Source organism: Neophocaena asiaeorientalis, unplaced genomic scaffold (assembly GCF_003031525.2).
Source record: "Neophocaena asiaeorientalis asiaeorientalis breed wild unplaced genomic scaffold, Neophocaena_asiaeorientalis_V1.1 scaffold788, whole genome shotgun sequence".
Taxonomy (NCBI): Eukaryota; Metazoa; Chordata; class Mammalia; order Artiodactyla; family Phocoenidae; genus Neophocaena; species Neophocaena asiaeorientalis.
In genome coordinates this window covers 40135-52548 of record NW_020171876.1, presented here as the reverse complement: position 1 = coordinate 52548, position 12414 = coordinate 40135, and the positions used below count along the sequence as shown (strand labels likewise).

Genomic DNA, 12414 nt, shown 5'->3' with positions numbered 1-12414 from the left:
CCCCCACCTCTCTCCTTCCCAGAGCCCAGGGCTAAAATCAAAGGGACAGATTTAGGATGGGTGAATGCCTTGTCTAACATTTTAGTTACTACTTTCTCTTAACTCTTTTGAAATTATACAAATATAATACTAGTTGAAAACTGAAAGGATAAACTAATAAAACCTGGTTTCTAGAAAACTTGGGTGGTGGTGTGGGACGAGTGGGAGGTGGATGAATCAGCCATATTAGAGAACCTGGGAAAGTGAGCAGAGTGAGAAACTTGATAAATCTATTAATTTATTGGCTCATAGTTTGTCAATCACGTCAGCCCAGCAAATGAAATTAGAATAGAGTCGTGGGGGAGGGAGGGTGTGACGCAGCAAGCTATTTGCAACAAGAAAATCTAGCCAAGAGACAGCTGCGTAATCATATTGCGGCACCGTTTTTACTTGCAGCAGCTGCTGCTTGCGGAGGACATCAGCCCACTGCGGCTCTCTGCAGTCTCTGGCCTGCTCCTGCAGGACCGGTCACTGCGGCCATTGCTACTCTCTGCACGGCCATTGCTACTCTCTGCACCCCAGCCCGGCCACCGCTGCCTCTGTCCGGTTCTCACAGCCTCAGCACCGTCTTCATCCTGGCAGCAGCCTCGTTTTTTTTCTCCCGTATCGCAGTCCGACCACTACCGCACGTTCCACCTCTGCCCCAGCCACCGCCGCTTCTGATATTCCGGTGAGTCTTTCCTTGCGGAGGTCGGGTCTCCTGATCTTGGCGGTAGACACCTTAGGCGTGTGAGGTCCTTTGAAAAATGGCCGAGTCAGCCGACCACAAGGAACTGTTAGAATCCAGTCAAGAAGAGGCTGGTGATAAGGTAATGATGGAGGGGCCCAGGGAACAGCCGGAGCGCGGTGAAGATGCCGCCGCTGGGCCTGGAGATGATGGGGAGCGCGGTGAAGAAGCCGCCGCGGGGCCTGGGGAAGAAGGGGGAAGAGGTGAAGAGGCTGCTGCTGGGTCCGGGGATGGCGGGGAAAAAGGTGAAGATGCTGATGAGGACTCAGACCCAGACCGTCCAAAAGGACTTATCGGTTATCTTTTAGATACAGACTTTGTTGAAAGTCTACCTGTGAAAGTTAAATACCGTGTGTTAGCCCTCAAAAAGCTTCAAACTAGAGTGGCCAATCTAGAATCCAAATTCCTAAGGGAATTTCATGGTATTGAAAGAAAGTTTGCTGAAATGTATCAACCTTTATTGGAAAAAAGACGTCAGATAATCAATGCAATCTATGAACCTACAAAAGAGGAATGTGAATATAAATCAGACTTTGAGGACTATGATGGTGAGATGTATGATGAGGAAGAGATGTGTGGTATTGAGGAGGGCCTGCTACATGACTACATAGATGAGGATGACGGTTGTGAAGAAGATTATTATGATTATGCTATTGAAGAGGATGATGATGATGATGGCGACGACAATGATGACGACGACACCGAGGCAGCTGGAGATGAGAATAAAGAAGAGGATCCTAAAGGAATTCCTGAGTTTTGGCTGACTGTCTTAAAAAACGTTGACATACTCACTCCTTTGATTAAGAAATATGATGAGCCTATTCTGAAGCTCCTGACAGATATTAAAGTGAAGCTTTCAGATCCTGGTGAACCTCTCAGTTTCACGCTAGAATTTCACTTCAAACCAAATGAATATTTCAAAAATGAGCTGTTGACAAAGACCTATGTGCTGAAGTCAAGGCTAGCATATTATGATCCCCATCCCTATAGGGGAACCGCGATTGAGTATTGCATAGGCTGTAAAATAGATTGGAATGAAGGAAAGAATGTCACTTTGAAAACAGTCAAGAAAAAGCAGAAACACCGGATCTGGGGAACAATCCGAACTGTGACTGAAGATTTCCCCAAGGATTCATTCTTCAATTTCTTTACTCAAGGAATCAACTCAAAGGGAAAGGATGGAAATGATGATTTTCTACTTGGTCACAATTTACGTACTTACATAATCCCAAGATCAGTATTATTTTTCTCAGGTGATGCACTTGAATCTCAGCAGGAGGGGGTAGTTAGGGAAGTTAATGATGAAATTTATGACAAAATTATTTACGATAATTGGATGGCTGCAATTGAGGAAGTTAAAGCCTGTTGCAAAAATCTTGAAGCAATAGTAGAAGACATTGATCGCTAAAGCAGAGTGTACATGGCCCTGAAATTAATTGCCCTAGATCTAGTTACTCAAGTTATAAGAAGTTAATTACATTCTTGTGTTCTTAATTTTTCTTGTAGTGTCAGTTAAAATGTATGTCTCAGAAATATGAGAAGTTCAAATAGTAATTCATTTGACCTTGCATTTTAGTAGTAGAATATCTTCAAGAAAGTATTTACTGTGGTAAATGATTTAAGACATATTAATATAATGTGTAGTTTAATCCTTCTGAAGTCCTTTTGTCATGTAGGTATTAATCTGTAGCTGTGAATATTATCAGAAATGCTAAATGAGATCAATATTTATTCCAAAAGAAAATCTTGGGGAACCAACCCAAGGTTCGTTTCCTGTTGTTTGTTTCTTGCATTTGTGTTTTCTTAGGACTTTAGCTAGTGGGTTTAATTTTATTGTGCCTGCTTCAATTTGCAATAAAAATGCAATAGAATTTAAAACTTGAATGCTTAAGAAAAAGCCTGTGTATAGTTAAGAATTTCAGGCAAAACCACATTTATTGTTAATAACAGCTTGTTCATAAGTTCTTGTATTTTATGTGACCATGATAAATAATGAAACTTAGTCATATTGAGGTTATCAGTGAAGTGTTAATCACAGTATTCTCCAAAGATTGCCACATATTGCTCTGTGTAATTGTGTAAACTGTAATTACAGTGTATAATTTCTCTTTTCCTATAGTACTTAATCATTCATTGAAAGTGATCACTTTATCATTCTGAAAATATTTTTCATGTTCCTTCACCACAAAATAAAATGAATAAAAATTTCAGTGATTTGTTATAAAAGTGATCTTTTTTTATTGTAAAAGTAATATGTTTATTGGAGTACCGAAAACCATATACCCATTCTCCAAAGATAAGCATTGCTTATGTTTTGATTAATTTTCTACTATTCTTTTTCTGTGTGTTTATATATGCCTGCAAATTTACTAAAACTCTGCTTAGAGGGGCAAAGAAAGTGTATCTTTTTTTATTGTTTACAACTGAATTAGTCTTAATCATGAGTCCACCTCCACCTCCCAGGGCTGCAGGGAAACAAAAATCTCAATTTTAATCAATCCAGTAAATTCATTGCCATTTAATAATTAAAACACTCCAAAAATAACAGGCTTATGTGTGTTAGTCTATATTTCAGATTTACCTACTCTTCCACAAGGTCATCTAGATGTATAGGGGCTTATATTGCTTTATGACCTTGGTTGGGGGTGCACTGACTGGGGACAATGGGATGTGGTTGGTCAGAGAGCTGACTTTGTCCCAGAGCTGATTTTGCCTTCCTCAAGTGTGGAAACCCAGAAATGTGGCTGCCCTCTGCATCGGCAGGCGGACTCTCAACCACTGCGCCACCAGGGAAGCCCAACAGCAAACTTCTTAATCTCTTCCGTGCCATGTGAGAGCTGAGAGTGGCTAGGAAGTGCTAACTCTATCTCGTTATTGCTGCCTATCCACTCTTCCATCCCAGGTGGTTGTGATGTGATCCCACAGAATTATAAAATGAAAATGGAACAAAAGCTCCTCTGCTCGTGACTTATTCTTCCACTATTGAACATACCTCTTCCTTCGGATTTTGGCTCAAAGACGTAAGTTTATAACATTGCCTGCATTTCTTACCACTGTATCATCTCTACAATCAACTGGGGAGGAAGGTATGGGATTTTTTCTCTCCTTTTCCTGTCTGGAAAGGACCTTCCTCTAATATCATATCTTTCTCCCAGGGTTAGGGATAGATGCTCACTTGCTTTTCTCTGGGGTTGCAATAGTTGACAGGATATTGGGAAACAGACAACTTATGATTATAGGGGAACCTAAATCAGGAAACATTTACAGTGTATACTTGATGAATGTAGACTTTTTCACACTTTTCACCACCATTAATCTTGACCTCTATTAAATTCCTGACTCCCTCTAAACCCCTCCCACACACAAAAATTGGGCCCCTTTTAATAGTGGTTGCTGTTACTATGCATTAAAAAGTCAGGAACATGGGTGTATCTTTCTTGCTATTTCAGGGAGGAATATCAGACATTTTGAAGTCCCTCCTGTCCCTTTATCTTGCCTTCATGAAATAGAGCAGTAAAGCTGCTTCTGGGCTTTCTGTAAGGGCAGACCAGTCCCATTTGCTGTATCTGTTATGTCAGTGGCCTCCAGCCAAAGACCACAAGGGACATACCAGTAGTTGAACAAGTTGGGTTTATTAAATTATTAATATTTAATTATTTATTAAATATTAAATATTTAATTAATTATTATTAATTTTCATTAAATTAAAATATTTGGAAAACAGAAATAAATACAGAAGATGAAAATCACATGAAGTTATATATCATTCATAAGTATATAACAGATTTGATTTTTCAGTTACCACACAGCTATGTGCAGCATGTAGCTAACTATTTGAAAGCAGATAATCTTTTAAAAAGGAATATAAATTACAGCTTTATATGGAACAATTTAACATGTGTGAATGTGTCTTCACTCCCAGCCTCCTTCAAAGCTGCTTATGGCACCTGACCCCTGTGTGCCTCAGCCAGAATTGCCTTTCTTTTTACAGGCCACAGGTACTCTTACACATAGAATATGGTTTCATAAAGCACCGGAACCGGAACACTATTCATCCACTCCTTTTGACCAGCGTGCTTGCACAAAGGCCAAAGAGGAGACTTACACTAGGGGCTTCCATGATGATTCAACCCTATCTCTCCTCCCACCCTGCCATCCATGTATGCTCGTACATGCCCTAGGAAAGAAGTTTTATCAGGGCTGGGGTCCTTTATGACCCCTAGTTGTAATTCACTGCCTCTGTAAAATAGAGAATCCGTGTATTGATTTAAACCTCGTACAAAAGGTTCTGCATTCCAATGGAGTGTATCACTGGGCCATGAGAAAAAAAGCTTTCCCATTAGTCTTATTTGCTAAGATTGGTGCTGAAATAAAAATTTCCCAAGGCAACTTCATGAAAATGGTAAAAAATGATTATTTTTATTAAATTTTCTATTTCACACTTAACATGCTCTCAGACTCGCTCTCTCTCTCTCTCTCTCTCACACACATACACACACACACACACACACACACACACACACACTGGATGATCCAGGATGAGAGGAAGCTCATGGTCAGAGAGATTGACAGCAGGTGGAACCAATATGGAGTGCTTTATCATTTGTTACTTCTCCATCAGCTATCAAGGTGAAAGGAGGTAATAAAAATTGATATTGTGTGCATGCTCACATCTGTGCGTAAATATACATGTTTTAATGCAAAATATGCTAGTAACAAGTGGAAATGATACTTAGACAATAATCTTTGTTGTCCAAAATGCCAGGAATCCTATGGATAAGGAAAGAGCGAGTGGTTTTCGATGAGTTTTCCTATGATGAGGTATGTTTCTCTTTACAACTTAGAGGAATTCAAAAGGTGCTTTTACTTGCTGAGACCCATATTATGCAATTTCAGACATTTACATTTCTTGGTCAAGTATTAAACTTACATACTCTTACTGTATGGTGTTTGCAGAACACTCCAGCATTAAAGTCCTCAGTAGTGTTTGGGTAAGAGTGGTTATCTCAGTTTTTCAGTTCAGAAATCTGAGATCTGATCTCATCGCTTGCGCTCTTTTCATCGCATCATGCTGCCTTCAGTGAAACTGAATGATGCTGCTAGTTTACTTATGTTAAAATATCTCTACCCATATTAAAGCTGCTTGGTACTAGTACTGGAATAGATATTAACCTAAGTTCCTTTGTCAGATTTGTTACTTGATTGACTTAGAGTATATGGTAACAGCTAGGCTGAAGGTTTTTAAGAAAACTTTCTAATGCAGCTTAACAATGTAAAAGTATTACAGGAATTAAATCTCATTTCCTCTTAAATATTCTATAATTTACACTTTGGTAATGTGACCTAATTCTCACTTAGTCATAGATTTAATTTAAATTTATTGCTTTTTTGAAAACTCATTTTTTAAAAAAATCTGGGTTCTTGTCCCTATTGTGAAACTTGTGTATGATGTGACCTGGGTCAAACTAATAAATTCCACTTGTCAGCAGTTTCCTTATCTGTACAATGGAGATAATTAGTAGTGTCTAGGTCATAAGACTGTTTTGATAACTCATTGCGATAAAGACTGTCAAGTACTTAGCACAATGCCTGGCACATAACAAGCCCTAAAACATTAGGTTATTATTATTATAATCATCATCATCACTTCTTAGGATCACATTATAATATAATTGGCTTTGTACATAATAGGGACTTAAATTATAGCTACTCTTTTATAGCTTTATATCCCTGAGGTAATCACGAACAGAAGAGGATTTAAGGTGATTAAATGCCTTTTTTTCTCTTTTTATTTGAAATAATTATAGACTCACAGGCAGGTGCAAAAATAGAACATAAAATCATGTGAACCCTGTAAGCTTATGCTTTTTGCCAGATTTTGGGGTTTTTCAGCTTTTATTTACTTGAATATTTTTTCAGCGCCACACTCCTGCTCCTTTCTTTCTGGGACCCAGATGACGTACATGTTAGATCTTTTATTATTGTCACAAGTGTTGTGGCTTTGCTCATTTTTTTCAGTCTATTTTCTTTTTGTTCAGACTGGGTCAATTCTATTTGTCTGTGTTCGAGTTCACTGATTCTTTCCTGCCATTTGTATTCTGCAGTTGAACCCAGCCAGTGAGTTTTTAATTTTGGTTGTTTTATTTTTTCAATGTTATTATCTCTATTTGATTCATTGTTATAACTTCTATTTCTTTGCTGAGATTTTCTATTATTCATTTGTTTCAGTAGTGTTCATAACTGCTTCTTTTTTTTTTTTTTTTTAAATTTATTTATTCATTTATTTATTTTTGGCTGTGTTGGGTCTTCGTTTCTGTGCGAGGGCTTTCTCTAGTTGTGGCAAGCGGGGGCCACTCCTCATCGCGGTGCGCGGGCCTCTCACTGTCGCGGCCTCTCTTGCTGCGGAGCACAGGCTCCAGACGCGCAGAGCTCAGTATTTGTAGCTCACGGGCCCAGCTGCTCCGTGGCACGTGGGATCTTCCCAGACCAGGGCTTGAACCCGTGTCCCCTGCATTGGCAGGCAGACTCTCAACCACTGCGCCACCAGGGAAGCCCCATAACTGCTTCTTGAAGCATTTAATTATGGCTGCTTTATTAAAATCCTTATCATATAATTCCAACATGTGAGTGATGTTGGTGTTGGCATCTGTTGATTGGTTTTGCTCATTCGGGTTGTGATCTTCTGGTTCTTGATATGTTGAGTGATTTTTGATTATATCTTGGACATTGTTAGTATTATAAGACACTGGGTCCTATTTAAATCTTATAAAATATCAGGCTGTCACCCTGGTTAGGTTTAATGTGCAAGTGTTTTTGTTTTTGATGACCTTGACAGTTTTGAGGAGAATCAGTCAGGTACTTTGTAGAATGCTCCTCAATTCAGATTTGTTTGATGTTTCTCTCATGCTTAGACTAGGTTTATGGATTTTGGGGAGGAAGACTATAAGAAGTGAAGTGCCTTTCTCATCACATTGTATTGATGAAAAGTGCCATCAAAATGATATAACTGATGATGTTAACCTTGATCACCTGACTAAGATAGTGTTTGCTAGGTTTCTCCACTGTGAAATTACACTCCCTCTCCCCCTCCACTTTCCATTATGTTACTCTTTGGAAGCAAGTTAATAAACATAGTCTACACTTAAGTGTTGGGGATTTATGCTACATCAGGAGTATCTACATAAACTATTTAGAATTCTTCTTTGCAAGAGAATATCTCTTCTTCCATTTATGTATATATGTATGTATGTATGTTTTCATAGACATGTATTTTATGACTTGGGTTATAATCTAATAGTACATTATTTCCTTTGTTACACAGATTATTCCAGCTTTGGCCATTTGTAGCTCTTTGAGTTGGTTCCTATGTCTCTAGGCATACCCACATCTTTGTATGTACCTGGCATTACAAGATGCTACAGACTAATTTTGTATATTCCTATTTCAGTCCTAGAATCAGCCATTTCTCCAAGGATACCTTATTCCTTTTATTGGAGAATGGTATCAGAAATCAAGATCTTAGCACTTGGTGGGTTCAGTGCTACTGGGATGTCGTTGCTTCTACACCTTTTCAGTAAACAGAGCTAGGAAATTTACGTATATATGCTAACCTTTGTATACACATGTCTCTATAATTATTTCTATTACTATCCATCAGTATCTATATTAAACTAAACATGCCTTCATATTGATTTCTCTGACCCTAATCTGTTACCACATGGATCATTCTAGACCCATCCCCTTGCTTCTCTGTAACCTCTCACTCCAACAGTGAAAAATCTGATTCTCACCATCCACTATCTATTTACTTATTTGCTTAATCCCATTATAAATGTTTCAGAATTGTTAACCCATATCCCCAAGAGAAACAACTTAACCAATTACAGTATATTGCTTATGTACAGTCTCAGAAATAATATTTCAATAAAAACTATTCATGTAATTTGAGCAATCTGTGTGCAATCCAAAGTTATGTCATGGGTTTTCCAGAACTTGAGTGTATATTTGTAAAACTGGTACTTCTATCTTTTCCAAATCACAATCCATTTATATGTTTTACCTTTAGATAGTTTATTCATTCATTCAGACTTAGGATGTGTCTACTGTGTTCTTAGTGTGATCTTATATATAACGAGGAATGAAATTGTATTTCTGTCATTAGGAACTCATAGATAAAGGAATTAAAGGGACTGATCTATGGAGTGCAAATCCCAAGAATCTCATAGGTACTGGGAAATCTAAAACGTGAAAAACAAAATACAGGGAGTAGAATCTGATAGTCATTGAGAGTACTACTGTCATTGATTTTTTTTTGGGGGGGAATAAGATTGTCCTTGGGGCATCTAAATTATAGGAGATTTTTAAAGAATTTATAACCTATTTTTTGTATTAATAGACTATTTTTAGAACAGTTGAAGATATACATTAAAATTGAGGAGATAGTGTAGGAAGTTCCCATATTACCCCCCCGCACATACACAGTTTCCTCCATTTTTTTTATATTGGTAAAATATACATAATATAAAATTTATAATTTTAACCACTTTAAGTGTGCAGTTCAGTGATATTAAGTACATTCACATTATTGTGAGACAATCACAACCATTCATTCCAGAGCCTTTTATCTTCCCAAGCTGAAACTCTGTATTCATTATACAATAACTCCCCATTCCTCCAGCCCCCAGCCTCTGGAAGCTACCATTTTACTATCTGTATCCATGAATTTGACTACTCCAAGTAACTCGTATGAGTGGAATCATAAAATATTTGTCCTTTTGTGTCTGAATTATTTCACTTAGCACAGTGTCTTCAAGAATCATCCATATTGTAGCATATATTAGAGTTTCCTTCTTTTTAAAGGCTGAATAATATTAGATTGTACATGTAAAATACATTTTGTTTATCTATTCAACCATCGATAGACATTTGTTTTTCCCCCCACCATTTGGCTATTGTGAGTAATGCTGCTATGAACATGGGTGTACAAATATGTTTGAGACCCTGCTTTTGGGTATATATCCAGAAGTGGAATTGCTGGATTATATGATAATTCAATGTTTAATTTTTTGAGGACCTGCCATACTGTTTTACACTATGGCTGTGCCATTTTACAAGGGTTCAAATTGCTCCACATCTTTGCCAATACATACTATCTTCTGTGGTTTTCTTCAATAACAGACGTCATATTGGATGTAAAGGGGTATTTCATTGTGGTTTTGATGTGAATTTCCCCAGTGATTAGTGATGTTGAGCATCTTTACTTGTGCTTCATGGCCTTTTGTATATCTTCTTTGGAGAAATGTCTGTTCAAGTCCTTTATCCATTTTCGAATTGGCTTTTTTTGGTTGTTGTTGAATCATAAAAATTCTTTGTATATTCTGTATGTTAATGCCTTATCAGATATATTATTTGCAAATATTTTCTCCCATCCTAGGGTTGCCTTTTAGCTCTGTTGATAGTATCCTTGATGCAAAAAACTTTTTGATTTTGATGAAATCCAATTTACATTTTCTTTTTTTGCCCGTACTTTTGGTGTCATATCCAAAAAATCATTACCCCTCCCTGGTGGCGCAGTGGTTGAGAGTCCGCCTGCCGATGCAGGGGACACGGGTTCGTGCCCCGGTCCGGGAGGATCCCACATGCCGCGGAGCGGCTGGGCCCGTGAGCCATGGCCGCTGAGCCTTGCGCGTCCGGAGCCCGTGCTCCGCAACGGGAGGGGCCACAGCAGTGAGAGGCCCGCGTACCGCAAAAAAACAAAACAAAAACAAACAAACAAAAAATCATTACCAATGCCAATGTCATGGTGCTTTGCCCCTATGTTTTCTTCTAAGAGTTTTATGGTTGCAATTCTTATATTTAGGTGTTTGATCCATTTTGTGTCAATTTTTGTATATGGTGGAAGGTAAGGGTCCAAATTCATTCTTTTGCATGTGGATATCCAATTTTTACAACACCATTTGTTGAAGACTCTCCTTTCCCCATTGAATTATTTTAGCAACCTTGTCAAAAATCATTTGACCATATATGCGAGGATGTATTTCTGGAGAGTCTGTTCTATTCCATTGGTCCATTCTATTCTTATAGTAGGTCTGTCTTTATGCCATTTTCACACTGTTTTGATTAGTGTAGCCTTGTAGTAAGTTTTTTTTTTACATCTTTATTGGAGTATAATTGCTTTACAATGTTGTGTTAGTTTCTGCTTTATAACAGTGAATCAGTTACACATGTACATATGTTCCTATATCTCTTCTCTCTTGCATCTCCCTCCCTCCCACCCTCCCTATCCCACCCCTCTAGGTGGTCACAATTTTGATAACAGGAAATATGAATCATCCAACAGTGTTCTTCCTTTTCAAGATTGCTTGGGCTATTCAAGGTCCCTTGAGATTTTATATGAATTTTAGGATGGATTTTTCTATTTTCACAAAGTTATAATTGGGATTTTTTTTTTTTTGCGGTATGCGGGCCTCTCACTGTTGTGGCCTCTCCCGTTGCGGAGCACAGGCTCCAGACGTGCAGGCCCAGTGGCCATGGCTCATGGGCCCAGCCGCTCTGCGGCATGTGGGATCTTTCCGGACCGGGGCACGAACCCGCGTCCCCTGCATTGGCAGGCGGACTCTCAACCACTGCGCCACCAGGGAAGCCCTATAATTGGGATTTTGATAGGGATTGCATTAAATTTGTAGATTGCTTTGGGTAGTATTGACATCTTAACAATATTGATTCGTCCAATCCATGAATATGGAATGTCCTTATGTTTATTTCTGTCTTTCAGCAATATTTCATAGTTTACAGTGTCCAAATCTCTCACCTCCTTGGTTAGGTTTATTCTTAAATATTTTATTCTTTTTGATGCTATTATAAATGGAGTTATGGAATGCTCTCTTAACTTTTGATTTGTTCATTGCTAGTGCATGAAAATGTAACTGTTTTGTGTATTGATTTTGTATCCTGGAACTTTGCTGAATTTGTTGCATCGGCAGGCGGACTCTCAACCACTGCGCCACCAGGGAAGCCCAAAATTGTGGAATCTTTAGTGGTTTCTCCAAATATGATCGTGTCATCTGTAAACAGAGGTGATTTTACTTCTTTCTAATTTGAATGCCATTTTGTTTTCATTTTCTTGCCTAATTGAACTGAATAAAACTTTCAATAATATGTTGAATTGAAGAGGTGAAAGTGAGCATCCTTATCTTGTTCCTGATGTTAAAAGAAAAGCTTTCAGTCTTCCAACACTATGATGTTTGCTGTGGGCTTTTCATTATACCCATAATATATATTCCAGTAATTGCTTTCTATTCCTAGTTTGTTGAGTGTTTTTTTTTTAACATGAAAGTGTATTGAATTTTGTCAAATGCTTTTTCTTTATAAATTGAGATGATCATGTGGGTTTTTTCCTCATTCTGTTAGTGTAGTGTATAACACTGATTATTTTCATATGTTGAACCATCCTGGTGTGAAAAATTAATGAACAGAAACCTAAATTAAATAGATTCGGGAGACCAGAAGGGGCGTTCTCATGCCTTGTGACAATAACTGAGTTCAACAGGAAGAAGAAAGACTCCTTTTTTTTTCTGGCAAGGTGTCAGACAATGAAAAGCCATGGACTCTTTGTTTACTGTAGCCCTCCCAACCTTCTTTTTTCTCCT

At 38.1% G+C, this 12414-nt stretch overlaps 1 protein-coding gene across 1 annotated transcript; it reads left to right on the top strand.

Annotated features, from left to right (window-relative positions):
* The first annotated feature begins 675 nt into the window (after nucleotides 1-675).
* On the top strand, nucleotides 676-2934 carry LOC112397565 (nucleosome assembly protein 1-like 2). Its single transcript, XM_024741803.1, has one exon. It carries the CDS (start codon nucleotides 786-788, stop codon nucleotides 2172-2174), a length of 1389 nt encoding a protein of 462 aa, XP_024597571.1. The 5' UTR covers nucleotides 676-785; the 3' UTR covers nucleotides 2175-2934.
* The last annotated feature ends 9480 nt before the right edge of the window (nucleotides 2935-12414 follow it).